Here is a 20,226-nt window from a genome sequence, read left to right as displayed (position 1 = left end):
TTGTAGCCAATGGGCGTGTTCTTTCAGAGTTCCCCTCAGTTCCAGGGTATTCTAGAAGGCCCGCTAGTTAACTGGCTCGAGACAGTGGATCTAGATGAATGCGATGAAGCAATTCATGCCGTTTTATTGTTTTTAACGTTGAAATGACAAGTGCAACAGGTGAAGAGGAAGTTGTTGCGGAATCGTTGTGAGTACCCTTTTCAAGACGACAATTCAGTGAAAAGACGGACATTATAATGCCGGGGGGGGGGGGGGGGGGGGGGGGGGGGGGCGTGTGTGTCTACAGAAGGTCCAGTTGTGATAGACACGGTTCGCCACTGGTTTATAGGTTTATTCATTTAGGCATTATTAAATATAAAACAATTGTGTTGAATTAAGAGAGGGATAATGGGTTACATTATAATTTATGTCAAGGAGAACAGTGAATGTGTGAAATGCTAATATTATGCTAACTGCTAGTTGCTAAGCTAACGGGAGCTATTTCAATTTATATTTGCATTGAAAATGCTAACCGCTAGCAGCAAAGCTAGCATCACAGCCATTGATCCGTTTTTTGAGACTTTGCACACGCTTTTCCCAAACCTTTTCACACGCTACTCTGGGAGTACTTTCATTCACTTCGTATTGATCTGTAGATGTTATTTAATGCATCGTTTGTCCATTTTTATGGTTGAAAACACAGGTACATGTCCCGTTCGGAATCTTTATAATAGACTATAAAGCCATGTTGGTGCGGGAGTTGCGAGTTTGAAACTCTTCTCAAACTCTCCATATTTCAAGTTGATTATTGTAGTTAGTATAATAGGTTTATTCATTTTGTAACTATTAAATGTAAAACACATAATTTGTGTGATTATATTAAAAAGTAGTACATTTACAAATGTGAATTCAGAGTGTCTGACCTGCATCATTGCAGTAATATAACTTATGTTCAAATGCAGACATCAGGTCCAGTGGCTCACTGCGTTAACGCTCGCCCGTAGATACGGGTGGTCGCGAGTTTGAATCCATGCTGTGGCATGCATGCAATTTTTTTTATATTTAGTCAAGAGACAATTATATGTGGTTAGTTGTCTTCTCAGACTCTCCATATTTTAAGTTGATTATTGTATAGTTAGTTTTATAGTCAGGGCTGCACATAACTGGTGCGCAGGTGCGCATTTGCCCTGTACGATGGGCGCTGTAAGTGATGAAAATGGGGGATGTTGGCTTATCTGGCGCCCGCAGCTCACAGACAAAATGCGAGTGAGCGAGGGAGAGAGGGAGGGTGGTACCAGCGCTGTTGTTATTATAATCTGGTGCCGTGCTAGCTGCTCTAACGGAGATAAGAAGAAGATGTTTCTACAATAATGTGGAGGGAGAGTCCTCTCCAGTCAGACTGAGAGGCTGATAAGTTAACTACAGCTCAGTGAGGTAAAGGACTCTTAGTCTAAATTCAAACGGTTTGGTCACAATTTATGTAAACACATATTTCCAAGGCACTCCTTTGTAATTATTGGGATAAACAGGTTTTAAATCATTCCAATGTATACTATAGGACAGTAACCAAAGATATCCTTTAAAACTGGAGAGATACAAAAAAAATGCATAAATAAATTAATGTTAAGGTAAAATAAGATATGAATGAACAACACAAATAAAACAAGTTACATTAATTTGTTATTGGCTATGGTAGGTTATTGGTTATGTTCACATACTTATTTGATTACATCCACTTTTCTAAGATGACAACAGAGACTTTCGACCCAAACCCAGCTGTTGACTTGTGGATGCAAGCAGCTAATCGCAGACTCAACCAGAGAGAAAGTAGTAGGCCTACATCATCAGCTACCATGTCTGACAGAGAGGAAGACAGTGAGGAGAACAGTCAGGAGAACGGTGATGACAGCTTGTAGGATGACTGGTCGTGCTAATGTTGTCTTGTGTTCACCTCTGCATGTGTGTTCTGTGTTCACCTCTGTGTGTTCTGTGCCTAGTGTCTGGCAAATAAAGTCAAGACCCCCTCAAAAGTTACGGTTTATTTCATTTTAAGGATGAGCACCAAGCAACATCTCCAGGTGCTCCTTTGAGAACCAGGGCAAAAAAGTTATGTGCACCCCTGGTTATAGTATTTTAGGGTAGTTAGTATAATAGGTTTATTCATTTTGTAACTATTACATGTAAAACACATAATATGTGTGATTATATTATTATATTATATAATATATAATATATAATATATAATATTATATTAATAATATATTATATATATTATATTATTATTATTATTATTATATTATTATTATTATATTAATACATTTCTCATAGGTGATCACAGAGCTAACTGCCTGCAGGTCCCCGGTCCCACCCCCTTTCTATAGAATGAAAATGATAAGCTTCACAGCTTCACGTCTTTCGCCAAAATGTTCACACGCTAGGCGTCCGAGATTACTTCCATTCGCTTCGTATTGATCTGTAGATGTTTTTAATGCTTCGTTTGTCCATTTTGATGGTGGAAAAGCCAGGGAAATGTCCCGGAGATATACTGAGAAATCTCTATAACAGCATTTTCCTGCGATGAAAGCAGCGCATCACAGCCGTTTTCGCACGCTTCTCACACGCTAGAAGACTGGGAGTACTTCCATTCGCTTCGTCTTGATTTGTAGATGTCATTTGATACATCGTTTGTCAATTTTTATGGTGTAAAAGTCTGCACGAAATCGGAAACCAGAAATCGGTTTTTGAAAGGACTCAGAAAAAAAACGGCTGTCTCACTTCATGGAGGAATATATCCGCTCCATGTGCACTCTGGCCCCTGTACATTTGTTGCCTGGAGACCCCCCAGTATGGTTCTTAAAAAACTTTAAGTTTTTAAACTGGTCTCTGGAGGAATGTAAGGGGAGTTGTCAGGGGACTCTACCCGCCTTAAGAGACACTATTTTCGGATACAATTTATCCATTTTCGCCCTTTTCTATGGTTCTCCCAAAAGTTTACTTAGACTTTTTCTGACTCTGGAGGAATGTAAGGGGAGTTGTCAGGGGACTCTACCCGCCTTATGGGACACTATTTTTGGATACTTTTTTTCCATTTTCACCCCTTTTCTCTGGTTCTCCAAAAAGTTTAATTAGACTTTTTCTGACTCTGGAGGAATGTAAGGGGAGTTGTCAGGGGACTCTAACCGCCTTATGGGACACTATTTTCGGATACTTTTTTTCCATTTTCACCCCTTTTCTCTGGTTCTCCAAAAAGTTAACTCAGACTTTTTCTGACTCTGGAGGAATGTAAGGAGAGTTGTCAGGGGACTCTACCCGCCTTATGGGACACTATTTTCGGATACTTTTTTCCATTTTCACCCCTTTTCTATGGATCTCAAAAAAAGTTAACTCAGACTTTATTATTTATATATGACTTATTTTTTAAATATGGTGGGGATAGTGGCATTAACTAGTACCCAGTACTGGGAGGGAACCAGGCTACAGCACCTGACTTTGAAACGTCGGGAAAAGTGAAAACGGTGCATTTCTCCATCTGAATGTGGTGCACTTTTGCTAAATGTCTCGACAAATTGCTCGTGTTACCGCCCGTCACACCGAGAAGTTTAACCACACCTCGGAGCGCGTTATCTCTGCTATCTCCTCCCTGTGTGTGTTGCTGCATGTAGCAGCTGTGTGTGTGTAAATTGCCCCTCGCCCTCGCAAGCAGGCGGGGGAGAGAGATCTCTCGTCTCGATTTTTTACATGCTAGGAGTCTGGGAGTACTTCCATTCGGTTCGTCTTAATCTGTAGATGTCATTTGAGGCATCGTTTGTCCATTTTGATGGTGGAAAACACAGGGAAATGTATTTTGCTCATTGAAATTGTTACTTTTACCACGTTGTTAAAGTGAAGCTGAAAGTGACGTCACTGTTGAGAAACGGAGAGAGCGGGGGAGAGAGATCTCACGTCTCGATGTACACACACTAGGAGTCTGGGAGTACTTCCATTCGCTTCATCTTGATCTGTAGATGTCATTTGAGGCATCGTTTGTCCATTTTGATGGTGGAAAACACAGGGAAATGTGCCGTTCGGAATGTTTATAAAAGACTATACAGCTATCAAGCTTTTTGATCCTATCAAGCGACTCGTGTTCGAAACCAGCCTCGGCAGTGTGAATGCATTATGTTGAATTAAGAGATGGAGGATGGATCTGTAGTGTATTCTATTATAATAATGAAATTATTTATTTATTTTGCTCATTGAAATTGTTACTTTTACCACGTTGTTAAAGTGAAGCTGAAAGTGACGTCACTGTTGAGAAACGGAGGGAGCGGGGGAGAGAGATCTCACGTCTCGATTTACACACACTATGAGTCTGGAAGTACTTCCATTCGCTTCGTTTTCATCTGTAGATGTGATTTGATGTGTCGTTTGTACATTTTGATGGTGGACAACAAAGGTAAATGTGCCGTTGGGAATGTTTATAATACACTATACAGCTTTAGGCGACCGGGTGTCTCAGGGAGATAAAACTCACCCCTTGGGTTCGAAACTCCTGTCAGACTCTCCATATTATATTGCAGAACTAATAATTCAAAACATTTATTTATACAAAAACATTTAAGGAACATTATAAGAACAATCATTTGGGAACATTTAATTATAAACATTATAACATTATAAACATTATACACATTCATTTAGTCAGATTTGATATGTGATATATGTATATATTGTAGAGTTATATTTGTATTTATTCATGTTAGCAAACTATGGATAAGCTTAAAATGGGAATAATTTGGGTAAAACTGTGAGCTGCATTTGGGGCCTGTTGACATGTGTTTTGAGGACAAAGGAAGATGGGGGAAGGTGAGAGCATGTCCTGATTTGCATTCAACTTAGAACGAGCTACAGTGGTTGTGATGTTAAGAGAGGTCCCTTGGGTTTCTCTGGTGCTTATCAATAGTAGCAGTTAAGTGAATACTGTTCAAACAATACCTGTGTTTGTGTTTTATATTGATTTCTCTGTTTTATCCTTTCATAAATGTAAGGACTACAAATGGCTATAAACATTCTGGGCTGGTTGGAGTAAACAGGGTTTTATGGCTCTGTGGGGGAGGTGTAGGTATGCAGGCCTTGAGACCTTTTGTTGTAAAGTGAGCCTGTTTGGTTTCCTGCTGCGTTTCCTGCTGCGTTGCGTCTCCCAATGAGATGACCTGAAAAGATGACCAGCTGACCTAACACCAAACCCCTCCTTCTTACTCTGGTATATCTCCGGTGGATCCCTGGCGTTCGGCCTCTTCTTCACATGCTGCCCTCGGGTGAAAGTAGCTCTGCAGTATGCGGACTAGAGCAGGAGTAAGCCGGCATTACTCCTTAAGCATTGCAATATAACTGTAATATATCATGTTGTATTGTAATGATTGTATTGCATTGTCATATTGCCATTAAAGTAGATTATTGTTAACGGTTACTTTGTAGATATGGATTCCTTCCTGTATTATAACCAGCTTCATAGGAACGCGCGGAGATTTGAAAAGCGGACCAGTTATCCCTCCAAATCTCCAACAAAATGGTGACCCGACGTCTAGAGATAACGAAGCTGAGGAAGAATTCAGACGCTTTCAAACATCTCAGACAATCAGCAGGACTCTGCAACTTTGCAAATAAGGTAAGCAGACGATGAAAGTCGCCTGTCTGTAATTGGATACGCTAAAACTTTAGGATTGTCTGTAGGCGTTTCACAGTGTTTTTATAGTTTAAATGGAATATACAATGCATATTTTACTATGTTAGGAAAGTTATATACAAAACGTAAACGTGGATCGACAGGTAGACGAAAGTCCTGCGTGACGTAAAATAGAGCAGTTTGGCGCGGATCTGCAGGTGTTTATTCCTGAGTGGCGTAGAAATGGTGCAGTTTGTGTGAATGCGAGGTTTGAATCCTGCACGGCAAAACCTGAAAACTCGATATATCAGATCGAGTCGCCGTTTAAAACTGGGGTTTAAATAACAGACCAATGCTAAAAGCTTAAAGCCTAGTCTGTTATATATTAAACCAAGGTAGAGCGTTTCCCTTTGTCTGGAAACTTCTGCTGCTGCCATCTAGTGGCTGAAAGGGGGTATCACACCCTTGAAACTTCTGCTGCTGCCATCTAGTGGCTGAAAGGGGGTATCACACCCTTTAAACTTCTGCTGCTGCCATCTAGTGGCTGAAAGGGGGTATCACACCCTTGAAACTTCTGCTGCTGCCATCTAGTGGCTGAAAGGGGGTATCACACCCTTGAAACTTCTGCTGCTGCCATCTAGTGGCTGAAAGGGGGTATCACACCCTTGAAACTTATGCGAGCTTAGAGTTTAATCATTACATTGCTGGCCGGTATTGTTTGGTAAACTGGTACAAAACAATAAGGGATTGAACATTTTTTACAACGACAGCACCAGGAGATGAGTAAACTCAAGAATCTGTAGAGTGTAAATACATTGTGCAAAACACATTTTACACTCGAACTGTTTGCAAATGTAGACAATATAAATAAATGTTCAGAAAGAAGACATAGGCCTACACTTGATTCAAATTTCATTGGTGTGCTCTGCAGGTTTACTATTGTTCGAAGTAACAGTGGGATTTAAAATGAGAGAAGATATGGAGATGTTCTTTCATAGTGTGTGGAATATGTGATGCTGGAAACATGTAAGTATTTCAGAGTTGTGTTGGGTAAATATGTAACAATGGATGAAACAATTTTTGGAGTGAGTTTTTGTAATATCATAAGTAGACATTAATTATGTTGATTAGATGGCATTTAACAACTAAGACAGATAGTATGATTAGAAAGAGACAGAGTGGAAAGGGTTGGATTTATTTAACATCAGTGGGCTAGACTTCTTATAGGTAATGTGTACCGGGACCTGGACTCCCCCTCTGAGTTAGAAAGGCTTTGATCCCGACCCTCCAAGCAGACAACGAGACCTAACCCAACAGGAGACTCCTCCTTCTCCACCGTACAGACAGAGAACCAGAGCTGAACCAACAACAACAACAAGACTACATCAAGACTGCAGCCAGAACTATCTCCACCTGAGGCATCCAGAACCAAACCAGTATGCTGACAAAGAGGCAAACTCTCATCGGTCCCTCAAACAGGACATGAAGTTCCAAACTGCGCTGCGAGATTTGGCACAATAGACATGAGAGCAGAATCCGCCCTCCATAAAAACAGCAGAGAGACTGTAAAGGAGGAGTGCAACAACAGTGGCATGATGGGGCTGCAGATGTGACTGGGCCAATGGCTGCCTACAAAAGTTACAGTGGATGGATTCAACAGCTGATGGACTGAAGAGAAGACAGAATCAGAGGAGTTGGCATGGTCGATTAGAAGTGAGGAGGCCGGGGTCACGGCTTGAGAAAACCAGGGGAGGAGGAAAGGAGAACGGGAATGAGTGAGTTACACATAAACACACTTATTCACGAAACGCACATTTAAATAACTTGAATTAACTTCATAAAGACAGAAAGATTTATTAATCATTTGGTAAATTAAAAATAGCAGTAAAGAGGAAAATATTAAAGTAAGATGATAATCATCCTAAAACACACTGACAGAGTAGAACCATATTCTTCAATATTTTCATCATGTTAACAAATCATTCTTCAAGACATTTTTATTCACGTGTGAATAAAGTAGTGATCTCATTGGTTACAATATTGATCACCATTAAAAGGATAGTTTTAGGAACCACTCTATAGGACAAATCTTTGTTTGTATTAATGGCTAGTGCCAAGCCACATATTAAATTCCAATCTAAAGTGTTGATTTCACCATTGTGGCATAGTTATTACCAGACTTCGGTTTTAAATCCTTGATAAAGGAGGGAGTAATTGTTGCATGTTCAGACACCCAAGGTTCCACACACTGCTAAAGAGTTTAACATCGTTTTTTAAGTAGACCAGAATTATAATGAGCTATGAAATGCAGAGCGACACAGATCCTAGTAATGTTTTGACTCAAGATAATAGTTATTGTACAAAAGTTTCTGAAATAGATCATTAGACATTTTAATTAGTAGTGGTACTCGAAGGAAGTGAGTTTTGTACCAAGTTTCAGGAAAAGTGGGAGGCGGAAGTCCCAATGACAAGTGAGAATCATCTTGAAAATTATAGTTGAAATCGTGACATATTTTTGTAGACAAAGGATACTGGCCTATGCTGAAATGTCAAAGTCTCTGCAGAGCAAGACACATGGCCAAAAAAGACGGAGACCAACTGACCTTTGACCCTGACCGACAGTGTAACTTGACAAGGCACTGTGGATGACTGACTCTGGGGTGAACCTGACCAAACTTGACATGACAACCAGACAGTGTGAGTGTGAATGTATGCCGGCATGTGATCAGTGTAACTGCATGATTCTAAAACAATAACTAACCAAGTATGTTTTTGGACTAACATATTATTTTGGAGCTCCAAGGGAAACGAGAGGTTTCCTAAAAATTCCACAAAAAGGGGAAACCGCACATGTGATATTTTCCTCTCACATGAGTTGGCGGTTTGCAAATGTAAAAGCTGAAGATTCTGTTTCTTTTAGGCCTGAAGGACGGAGAGGAACACTTCTTTTCACTGAAGTGTTCACTGTGGAAATAATGATAATAATGTTCGTTATGTTCCTAACCAATTACCTGACAGTTTTTGTTCCCCTCCCATTACAGGCTTTTGTTACACATTATTTCATGTGTAAAAGGGGGGAGTGAGTATAATGTATAAATGTTAACATGGCTGTAAAATTCAATTTACATTTTTCTTTTAACGATTGAGCATTGAATGTAATTAACCTGCTCCATATCTGGGGATAAGATACTGTTTGATGAATGTTGAGATGTTTCTAAATATTGATTTTAATTATAACAGGTAACACAGAAGCAGTGGCCAAGGGGCTACTGTGAAACCGAAGAAGTTGACCTGTGATGGTGAAACAATTTTGTAATATTTTAACAGACATTAGAGTAACTGAGGTTTGAAATGTAGAAAGAACATATTACAGTTAAGTTAAGCTAAAACATAGTAATGTAATGAGACAGAATTTAATTTAGACAACATCATGTAACTAGCCTGGTAAAGAAGTAAAAGCCATAGACTTTATTGTTTAGGTCATTATAGGGATATACATTTCATCTAAATTTATAATAGAAAGACATTTGATGACAGTTTGTTGGAATTCTGTATTCATTTTTTCAGCGTGATAATATCTAAGCACTGACAGGTAAAAGCAGTATCACCAGGAAATCATTCACTTTGTTAGCATCGTGATTTTGGTTGTTTTTGAATCCATAACATTAGTGTGTTTCTTTGCCAGAAACATTAGCAGTTCATATTATGTTTGGATTTTAAATAGGATTTCATTTAAAAATAAACACAGATGCTTGTCAGAAATTCAGAGCTATTGAAATATGTTATTTAGTTTACCTAAAGATGTTGGGGTTCTTATTTAGTTGGCACAATCCAAGTATTAAGATTCTGAAGCTGCACTGGCAGATAGGAGGTCTACAATTAATTTGGAAAACCTGTTCACAGACGGCTGTTGTTTCAAGACACCCCACCAAGAGGCTCCAAGTGGGGCAAAACAGCTGAGCGTAGGCTTGAGGGAGTTGTATCAGATTTCTCCACACAGGTCACTGGCGCCAAAAGGGGGACCCGAGAAGCACGAGGACAAAGTGGCTCAACCCCAGGCTCTCCGACCCCGACCGAGTGACCCAGCGGACCTCTTATGCCGTCTGCCTGGGAGAAAAGGGGGACAGCTCGTACCACGGGAGCCAGTGTGCGGCGGGGAAACCACCTACTAGGACCAGGGGACGACATCAGGACGGACGTGGCCCTGGCAGACGTGGACTACTCGGAAGCAGCAGACTGGAGGAGCAGGACCCTGGAGACATCCTTACAGCAGACGACCCGGGAGGCATCATCAGCGGGCCGGAGAAGGAGGACCCTGGAGACATCTCTACAGCATCGACCCGGAAGCCGCCATCAGCGGGCCGGAGGACGAGGAGGAGGAAGACATCTCTCTAGCAGGCAGCCCAGAAGCTGCTGTCAGCGGATTGGGTGGACAAAGACACGGCAAGCCGGGACGGCGCAGCAGAGGAGTCTACTTTGCTCTGATCAGTTCTACCCGTGAAGGGAAAGCTGCATCTCCCCCTCCCTATTAGCTGTCCTTGTGGGCTATTCCTCGGGGGGGGGGGGGGGGCTGATGATTCTAGCACTCAGCTACCCCCTCATGGTTCCTTCACTGCCATGGAAAGAGGTGTTCGGTCTCCATGAAGGTTTCAAGTACTCTGAATACCAGCTTCGGATGGATTTACGGACACAGTAGAAAATAATGACCGTGGGTATATTTCAAAATGCCTTGTCTAAGTTTATCTCTGGAGAAGGAGATAAAAAGGGGGATTTGTAGAGTTATATTTGTATTTATTCATGTTAGCAAACTATGGATAAGCTTAAAATGGGAATAATTTGGGTAAAACTGTGAGCTGCATTTGGGGCCTGTTGACATGTGTTTTGAGGACAAAGGAAGATGGGGGAAGGTGAGAGCATGTCCTGATTTGCATTCAACTTAGAACGAGCTACAGTGGTTGTGATGTTAAGAGAGGTCCCTTGGGTTTCTCTGGTGCTTATCAATAGTAGCAGTTAAGTGAATACTGTTCAAACAATACCTGTGTTTGTGTTTTATATTGATTTCTCTGTTTTATCCTTTCATAAATGTAAGGACTACAAATGGCTATAAACATTCTGGGCTGGTTGGAGTAAACAGGGTTTTATGGCTCTGTGGGGGAGGTGTAGGTATGCAGGCCTTGAGACCTTTTGTTGTAAAGTGAGCCTGTTTGGTTTCCTGCTGCGTTTCCTGCTGCGTTGCGTCTCCCAATGAGATGACCTGAAAAGATGACCAGCTGACCTAACACCAAACCCCTCCTTCTTACTCTGGTATATCTCCGGTGGATCCCTGGCGTTCGGCCTCTTCTTCACATGCTGCCCTCGGGTGAAAGTAGCTCTGCAGTATGCGGACTAGAGCAGGAGTAAGCCGGCATTACTCCTTAAGCATTGCAATATAACTGTAATATATCATGTTGTATTGTAATGATTGTATTGCATTGTCATATTGCCATTAAAGTAGATTATTGTTAACGGTTACTTTGTAGATATGGATTCCTTCCTGTATTATAACCAGCTTCATAGGAACGCGCGGAGATTTGAAAAGCGGACCAGTTATCCCTCCAAATCTCCAACAATATGTAAGTGGGATCCCATATTGATCTGTGGACACCCCTACATGAGAAGTGGGATGCCATATTGATGTGTGGACACCCCTACATGAGAAGTGGGATGCCATATTGATGTGTGGACACCACTACATGGGAAGTGGGATGCCATATTGATGTGTGGACACCCCTACATGAGAAGTGGGATGCCATATTGATGTGTGGACACCCCTGCATGGGAAGTGGGATGCCATATTGATCTGTGGACACCCCTACATGAGAAGTGGGATGCCATATTGATGTGTGGACACCCATTCAACCACCACAATATAAATACTTGGTAAGTGGGAAACCATATTAATCTGTGGACACCCCTACATGGGAAGTGGGATGCCATATTGATGTGTGGACACCGTTGAGGGCTCCCCCTGGTGGTTGGAGACGGTAAAGGGTCCCAATGGGCAGTATTGCGTTAATTGGACCCTTAAATGGGGGGGGGGGCTTGGTATTTTCCAGAACCCCGGGGACACCCCCGAGACCCCCGACGGGTCCCACTATTTTACAAATGTCGGGGGGGGGCAATAATAATTGGGGTCTTATTGCAGGTTGTCCCACTTCATGTGTATTTCTCAGGAAGTGGGCTCCCATATTTGGAGGAAAATGGCTACTTTTGGGTAGTCTACCATAGTATTTACATGGAGATAAGCCCCTTAAAAACCATGAATTAATAAAAAATTAATTATGTGTTTACTCCTGTCATTCAAACAAGACGCTGGAGAGGGGGCGGGCAGTATCTCCATGTAAATCCTATCGGAATCGGATCGATCAGACTAACTAACCTGTTGCTGCTCCGTCCACACTCACAACAACGTCATACAGACATAAATAAAGCAGCGACTGTATTGAAAATGACAGACAGTCTGTGTTTTGTATATGTTTAACTTTTGTCCAGTTTCTGAACAGATATGAGGAGCTGTGAGCTCTGAGTGTGTGCTAACCATAGGTGCTAACAGCTAACGGCTCGGCTGATGTGTTGGGCCAATCACGCAGCGTCATTTCTTGACTGGCAGCAAAAACAACCAATCACAGCAGTGCTTCTATGGCTGTCTCTGTCCAATCACAAACAAGAAGTGTTCTCCCTAAGGAATACCCTTTCCGTCCAATGTGAAATGCTGTTGTGTTTTCTGAAATGCTGTGGCGTTTTGTGAAATGCTGTTGCGTTTTCTGAAATGCTGTTGCGTTTTGTGAAATGCTGTTGCGTTTTGTGAAATGCTGTTGCGTTTTGTGAAATGCTGTGGCGTTTTCTGAAATGCTGTGGTGTTTTCTGAAATGCTGCGGCGTTTTGTGAAATGCTGTTGTATTTTGTGAAATGCTGTTGTGTTTTCTGAAATGCTGTTGCGTTTTGTGAAATGCCGTTGCGTTTTCTGAAATGCTGCGCCGTTTTGTGAAATGCTGTTGCGTTTTCTGAAATGCTGCGGCGTTTTCTGAAATGCTGTGGTGTCTTGCACTTCAGGGCGCCAGAGAATTTTCACACCTTTAGTGTATAAAACTCCCCCACTACTTAGACTATTCCTTGCACCCCTCTTCTAGCATAAGCCCGAATGGTCTCAACCATATTGCATCAGTAACGTGTACTTGTTACAGCAGGATCAGTTGTGTGTTGGGGATACGACCCGTATATATTTTCTCAAGCCATGTTCAACATGTAGCTTATTTAAAGGGGACCCAAAAAGCAAAATGCACTTTGTGATGTCTTTTATACATAAACATGTGTGCCCGGTGCGTCGGGGAACTCACGCAGCGTCAGAAAATAAAACCCTCTCTTTTCCTCCATACCCAAATCTTTTAAAAACGGGTGTACAACGAGCGGATACAGATTATATCCTTACTGCCAAGTCGGCAGCGGACCCACAGAAAGTTGCCATCAGAAACAATGCCTGACGTGTTTTGGCCGTAATCTCGTCTTCGTTTACATTAGCAAGCCTCGCTAACACTCAGAGCTAACCTGTACTGGAGAGCACATGTTTAAAAAGCAGGAAATACAATTTTTATCACAACCGAATTTAACTTTATCTCCGGTAGAATTCTGATCAGGCATTAGCTCCGTCTCCTCTTTTTTTTCAATTAAAGATCCAAGATCCGCGTTTCTCTAACAGGGCTGCAAAAGAGGGGTATGAGTAGTATGAGGGATGGCTACAATGGGTGATCCGTTTGGTATTTTGAAAAAAAAACTTCACAGACATGTTTTGTGTAGGTATGGCCCTACAACATATTTCTCAAATATAGCATGCTAGGTCCACTTTAATTTGCTTACGTTAACATAATTTTTCATGGTGGGGCTAAGCCATTTCTTGGTATGTATAGCCTACCCCAGCCATACCCTGGCGCCGCCACCGACTGTATCGTAGTGCCAAGTTTTTTTTTAAATGATTTTTCATTTGAGCAAATTGGGCTATGGAAATATTCAAGTTATAACATTCAAGATATTAAATGTGCCTGGAAAAAGTAGGCCTATGGCATCAAGGGGGATCCCAGAGTTTTTTTTTTGTGGGTGGCCTTTATCTGTTCAGTTTTTGTATGCTGCATATGTAAAAAAGACAGTTCCTCTCCTAGTTCAATACATATTGGGCTAAATCATTGTCTCTTTAGTCATGAACCAAAACAGCAACATATTTCAGCTAAGATGAATAGGAGTGAGAGTGTATTATGTACCAAGAATCAGTCTGCAAGTTACATAGAGTTTGATAATTACATGTTAACCTTATGGAACAAGTCCATACACAAAACAGAAAGGGTCAATTGAGTATAGTGCTGAAAAGCTTTGAATCCATTCTCTTCATTGTTCAGCCATAATATTATTTGGAAAATCACTGAGTTTAGCCTTGACCTGCTTGAAGAATACAGAATAATAATACTTACATGATAAGCATCAACTGTTGAGTTATTGATTGGAAATTTGAACAAAAAGTGTAATGTAATCATATTGCTTTCAAAGATATAGTGTGATCAATATTTCTGGGAAATTGACACAGGAAAAAAGTTCATGACATTGAATAGACCTGGAAATGTTCCCAGAAAGAAGACAAGGTCATCAAGATGCAGTAATACAGCTTAGTTTAAACCATTTCACACAAAAGAAAAGTTAAACTCAATAATTTGAGAACTTCAATTAAGTGGTTCGGAAACCTTTTTTTTTTTTTTTTATTGGCCACATACAATCTGCAATGCAAAGAGAACCAATAATAAAAACGAAATTCAGAGTGAAGAAACCAGTCAGCGAAATGGATCCATTCCTGTTGGGAGAACAAAGTTTAATATAGCCGTTCAGAATAAATGTATATTGCAATACGAAACCCTTACCTTCAGGAATTCACATCTGTGATGGTAAATGGCCCAACGACTGCTTTTTGTACCATTCCATGTTTCTCTGCAAAAATATATATTTTAGTACAAGTCAACCAAACAAGTGTAATACAGCAGAAGTTGTGTACATACCTGACGCAACACTCCTCTGCCTCCTTGACTTGCATTTCGATTCACAGCAGTCACAAAGATTGCTCTGGGCCAAATTGTCCAGCAACTCCCAACTGAGTTCATGAAGATTGGATGAAAAGATAATTCAAATGCATCTCAACTCTTCCAAATAAAGATTCCACAAAGTTTGAATAGTTATGAATGGGATCCATCTGTATCTTCAGTAGACTGGGCTTAAGCTGAATAAGTCATCTCATGTAAAATAATGAACTTACAATTCAAATTGTGATACATTAAAGTAATATTTTTACCCATGCCCTTCGACAAAGTGGCAGGCTTTCTTAGTGCTGTCAAGACCATTGGGATCCCAAGCCAAAAGTTTGCAGTGGATAAAGACCTGTTGAGTAGAGGGGAAATATAGGCGTCATGGCATCAATTAATCTCAGTTTCCACAATAAAACCTTGACTCTGAAAAAAAAAAAAGTAAAGGCCAAGTTACCTCTTCTCCCATAGCAAACGTAAAGGTCTGAAGTGATAGGCGGATCTCCGATGACTTTTGCCTTGGTTCGAATTTTGATCGTGACGACACACTTTCCAAAAGACATCTGTTGGGTTAAAGAAAATGTATTAGCATTACTACCAAGGTTTCGACCAAAATATATTTTTGAAATCAATGCTCATTGCCATGAGTACCCTTTATTGGAGATTATAGGGTACATGGTGCTTTCAGGGTACAGCTCTGGTGTGGTAGCAGCTACACATTCCTCAAGAAGCAGCAGCAAGGGCTGATGGGTCTCCTGCACCACACTAGCCATGATGGGGATGATGGAGCCCAGAGGAAAGCGTGTAGATTCAGCAGGGCCTGAGAAGTCGTCTAGGGCAGTAAACAGGAGAAGAGTCATTAAGTTACAAAAGTCAGGGAGAGCTGCCGTTCGTAGAGAGTTTCTCATGTTGTTTACCCACCATTCATGAGGCCAATGTTAAACTGCAGATCTCCTAGACTGTAGGTTTTAAACACCGGGTCATAGATCGTAGCATACCAGTCTTTGGGCCTGCAAAAAATAAAGCAGAAGGGTACAGAAAATGCTGCAAAGTGAAACTATTGAACTTATGACTCTGTTGCTGAGAAGCTGATACATTGTTTCATTACCTCACGCCTGGACTATTGTAACGGACTCCTGTCCGGGGTTCCGAGCAAAACCCTGAACAGGCTCCAGTACATACAGAACTCAGCTGCCAGGGTTCTCACACGCACCAAGCCCTGGGAGCACATCACCCCCACTCTATTCAACCTCCACTGGCTCCCGGTCAAGTCCCGCATCACCTACAAACTCCTCCTCCTCCTCCTCACCTACAAATCCCTCCATTCCCTCTCCCCTCAGTACCTCACAGATCTCCTCCACCCATACATCCCGTCCCGCACTCTTCGATCCTCAGACTCCGGCCTGCTCTCCATTCACGCCTCCGCACCTTCGGGGACCGTGCCTTCAGTGTCGCTGGCCCCACTCTCTGGAACTCCCTCCCTGCAGAAATCCGCAACGCCCCTTCTCTCAACATTTTCAAAATCAACCCTTAAAAACGCATCTGTTCAACATCGCCTTCCAACAATAACTCACTCTCTCTTCTCCCTCCCCCCAGTTAAACTTCCATTTCTGCCCCCTGTTTTTTTTTTTTTTGTCCTTGCATGTTTCTTTGTAAAGTGACCTTGAGGTTATGAAAGGCGCTATATAAATGCAAGTTATTATTATTAGTGCAAGCTTGTTTACTCCTACAAACTAATTATTTATTCTTATTCCGCCGGGTTATTTTATCCGGCTCCTTCTCCCACATCGCAGAAACTCTGTTCAAATCGTTGAGGAATTGATTGCCATTACTTTTCTCATTCATAATTCCCGAGATACATCCCATAATTCATCACATTTTTAACATGGAAGTCAAGAGAACCTCTTCAGACTTGAAAAATCTTCAAGCGACTTCAACTGTCAATTGTTCCTTCATACTTTCACTCAGAAACCTCTTTCCAACTTTAAAATGTTACACATCTTTCTGACATTATTCATATTAAACAACTTTTAAATCAGATTCATACTTTTAGAAATATTAAACATTGCTCAGAACTTGGTAAAGAGGCCTTCTTCAGATTTTAACATTAGTGTGTATTGCGCAGCTCGTTAAGGCTAGAGCGCGTGATTTCACAGCTAGAGTGGAGGACAGCTTGAAATTCGCCTTCATATATATATATTTTTTAAACCTGCCAAACCCTACACTCCTGAGACATAATTGTTCATGAGAAAACATCTCGTAGCTCCATTAAAGCCCATTGTACATTCAGGCTCATCTTTCCTCACACCTTTAGTTAGTTTGCCAAAAATGGCACATTATTGACCCGAAAGTACACAAAAAGCACACTTCAGATGCCAAGGGTTCTTGAGATGCTTCACACGTTGAATTTTCACCGATATCTGTTACGGTTATTCAACAAAACTTTCACATGCAAGAGGTTTATCTCTCATTCAGAACAATGGAAAGGCTCTCCTCACTGATTACTGCACATCACCATGGAAACCTTTGATCTCTGGGCTCAAGCACAGGTGTTTCATAACGTCATTAGCTCAAACATAAACACCTGTGTGATGTAACATGATGTCATAACTCCAACTGACATGCTCAGAACGCCACCAAACATCACATGATGGTTAACACTGTGGCCCTGAAAAGCTCTACATCAAATCTGATGTTACGTAATGTGGTGTTACTATGGCAGGGATGCGTATCCCTCGCCATAAAACACGATGTCGCTGTATCTCCAATGGACACGGTCTAATCGTCCCCCAATCTTCACTTTGAAATCACCGGTCCATGCCTCAACAGCTCTATGCCAAATCTGAGATCTCACCATATGCCGTTTCCATCCCTCGCCTTAAAACACGATGTTGTTGTGATACCTAAGCAAATAGTCTAAAACAGCAGCAGACTTCAGATAATGGTCCGGCCCTCAACAGCTCTATGAGAATTATGGGGTTTTATCAGATGCCGTTTCCATGGAAACGCATACCTCGCCATAAAACACGATGTTGTCGTAACTGATATGAAAATGGTCAAAACACCACCAGACTTCATATGACAGTTAATGGTCCAGCCCTCAACATGTCTATGTGCCATTAGTGAATTTTCCTCAAAAGCTGTTGCCATGGCAACACATCCCTTGCAATAAAACACAATATTGCTATAACTCCTATGAAAATAGTCAAAAAGTGCTCAAACTTCACATTTGTGCCAACAGTCAAGCCGTGAAGACATCTACGGGACGGTTTTGAGATTTATTCAAATGCCGTTGCCATGGCAACACAATGCTCACCATAAAACATGGTTCTCATAACTTCAGTGAAAATGCGCAAAACTTCACAGGTTTTGTAACGATGAAGCCATCCACATATCGAAGCGTATTATGGGGTGTCAAATACCGTTGCCATGGCGACAGATCATTCGCCATCAACTTAGTTCAATAGTTTGCAGTTCAAATATTCTGCTGCTTTTCCACTTTCTTTTCTTATCACACATTCAAGCCCCCAGTGTTCATGTATTATTTCAATCTAAATTCTTCACTTTCTTCTTACACATTACATTTCAGCATAGCAATTCAACATCAGCATAAAGTATTCCCACTAGCAATTTCAGGAATTGCATTCTCTAGTTATGAACTGTTACTCCTATGTTAAAAGACTTCCTCCAAAATGCAAAAAACTAGAGTGAACTTATGTGTGATGTTCAATTAAAACTATGGAAAAAACTCAATTGACAATGAATTGGGAACACAGTGTACCTTAGAGATTGTTCTCAGTAAATGGGTACATTTTTTTGTTGAGAATACTTCAATAGATAAAGCTAATTTGGGAATAGAACAGAAACAGGCTGTAGAGTCCCTAAAGCAGTCTCCCATTCATTGTCTATAGAGCAGCTTCAGACTTTATACCTGATGACATCACAAGTTTGAGACGGACTTCCATGGTTGGTGGCTTTGAGAGGGAGAAGCTTATTATCAAATTGAACTTTCCCAGGCCATGAAAATGACAAATTGGAATTGTTAGTCAAGGGTAGTGTCACCCTTTAGCACCTTATGTTGGTATGAACACTAACCTCTCATATGCACATACAACTGGGTGGGTGAAGGCCAAATTGTAAGAATCCGCAGAAGCAACGTAGGTCAGATCATTGCTGTACACCAGTGCATCCCCGGTGACCTGTTAGAGAGACAAAGATCCCCCTGAGAGAGCTGTAGGAAATATAGCAGACTCACAGCTTGCAGGTTTAAAATATATATATATACACATACCAGTCTCCTAAAGTTACAGTCAGTGAGATCCACATAGAAGTAGGCCTTTACTGCTGAGAAGCTAGTTGGGAAACAGTTACCCAGACGGAGAAGCGACGTGTCGGCCTGGGGTCGGCTTTCGGTCCACATCAGCGTCACAACATCTGGCCCACAGTCCACTTTCAAGTCTGCAACACAAATAAATTAAGTTTAGACTCAACTATTTGAGTCAAGGATAATAACATGGCTTTAATTGTTTCCAGTCTTACCTGCATATACCGCCATGGCAGCTGCCAGGCTCAGAAGCAGTGCACCTTGACAAAATGAAACCATCATGACCGAATGCTTGCTACTGACACAGTGCATGTTCTTATACCTTGTTCCTGAGAGGCATTCATCAAGATAACGTCTTTCACCTGGTGCCTGTCAACAGTCCCAGCTGCAGCAGCTAGCACACTGATTACAGCATGGGGAGCATCCAATCACATTAGTCCTTACACCCAATTCATTTTTATTCAGCTTCATCAGCAGCACAAAATCACCATTTCTTAATAAATGTATTATCCTGTGTGACTACCTTAAATTCTTATTTAAAACACTTTGAGGATCATAGTGCATGGGTTGTCTTACTTATGTTTTGATTTAGTTTTGCTGTTATATATATTGACATTAATATATGTATACGTTGGGATTCTTTGTTCAACTTCAAGTCATGCAAGAAAAAGTTTTCTTTGAGAATTAAAAGGTGAGTCATTTCTAATCAAATTATCATTTGGGGGAAGGTAGTATTCCTTTATCTGTCTCCTTGTGTCTTGTTTTACATAGTTGTTTTTATCAGCCTTTGATTCAACAATATCAGAAATATGATCGTAGATTCTTCTTTCGAAGGGGGGCCACAGAGGGGTTCAAGTCGAGGCCAATATCTTTTTCACTGAGATTTGTTCCAGTTCTGTCCTGGGATTATTTCAGTTTGTAGTGTTGGTTCACACTAAGAACATAATTTGTTCTCGACAGACCAGAACCTGAAAGAAGCCACATTATGACGTCCATGTTAATGCCAGCGCACAAAATGATGACAAATGGGCAAATGTGTTTTAAGTACAAGGAATATTAGAGAATAAATTACAAGTGTGACTGGTTTATGTCGTGCCATGTTTATATTCATGTTGGTGGTGCCATAGCACTTTCCAATCTCGGCACTACTAATGCTGCAACAACTTTATAGTCTCGCCATGATC

The 20,226-nt window shown here is 41.1% G+C and overlaps 1 protein-coding gene across 1 annotated transcript; it reads right to left on the bottom strand.

The window, feature by feature from the left end:
- Positions 1 to 14,375: 14,375 nt before the first annotated feature.
- Positions 14,376 to 19,354, bottom strand: LOC117545970 (zona pellucida sperm-binding protein 3-like). Its single transcript, XM_034216019.1, has 10 exons — positions 19,258 to 19,354; positions 19,010 to 19,176; positions 18,814 to 18,917; positions 15,640 to 15,728; positions 15,370 to 15,550; positions 15,176 to 15,281; positions 14,988 to 15,073; positions 14,698 to 14,789; positions 14,563 to 14,629; positions 14,376 to 14,495 (listed from the first exon to the last, which is right to left on the bottom strand). Exons 1-9 carry the CDS (start codon positions 19,352 to 19,354, stop codon positions 14,565 to 14,567), a joined length of 987 nt encoding a protein of 328 aa, XP_034071910.1. The 3' UTR covers positions 14,376 to 14,495; positions 14,563 to 14,564.
- Positions 19,355 to 20,226: the final 872 nt, after the last annotated feature.

Source organism: Gymnodraco acuticeps, unplaced genomic scaffold (assembly GCF_902827175.1).
Source record: "Gymnodraco acuticeps unplaced genomic scaffold, fGymAcu1.1, whole genome shotgun sequence".
NCBI classification, from domain to species: domain Eukaryota; kingdom Metazoa; phylum Chordata; class Actinopteri; order Perciformes; family Bathydraconidae; genus Gymnodraco; species Gymnodraco acuticeps.
The sequence above is the reverse complement of the archived record's forward strand: the minus strand, read 5'-3'. Positions and strand labels throughout refer to the sequence as shown.

Coding starts and splice junctions, on each gene's coding strand:
- LOC117545970 (XM_034216019.1), bottom strand. CDS start 19,354: ATGCACTGTGTCAGTAGCAAGCATTCGGTCATGATGGTTTCATTTTGT. Junction 19,177..19,257: donor TGCCATGGCGGTATATGCAG/GTAAGACTGGAA, acceptor TTTGTGTTGCAG/ACTTGAAAGTGGACTGTGGG. Junction 15,729..18,813: donor GTTGTATGTGCATATGAGAG/GTTAGTGTTCAT, acceptor TATTTTTTGCAG/GCCCAAAGACTGGTATGCTA.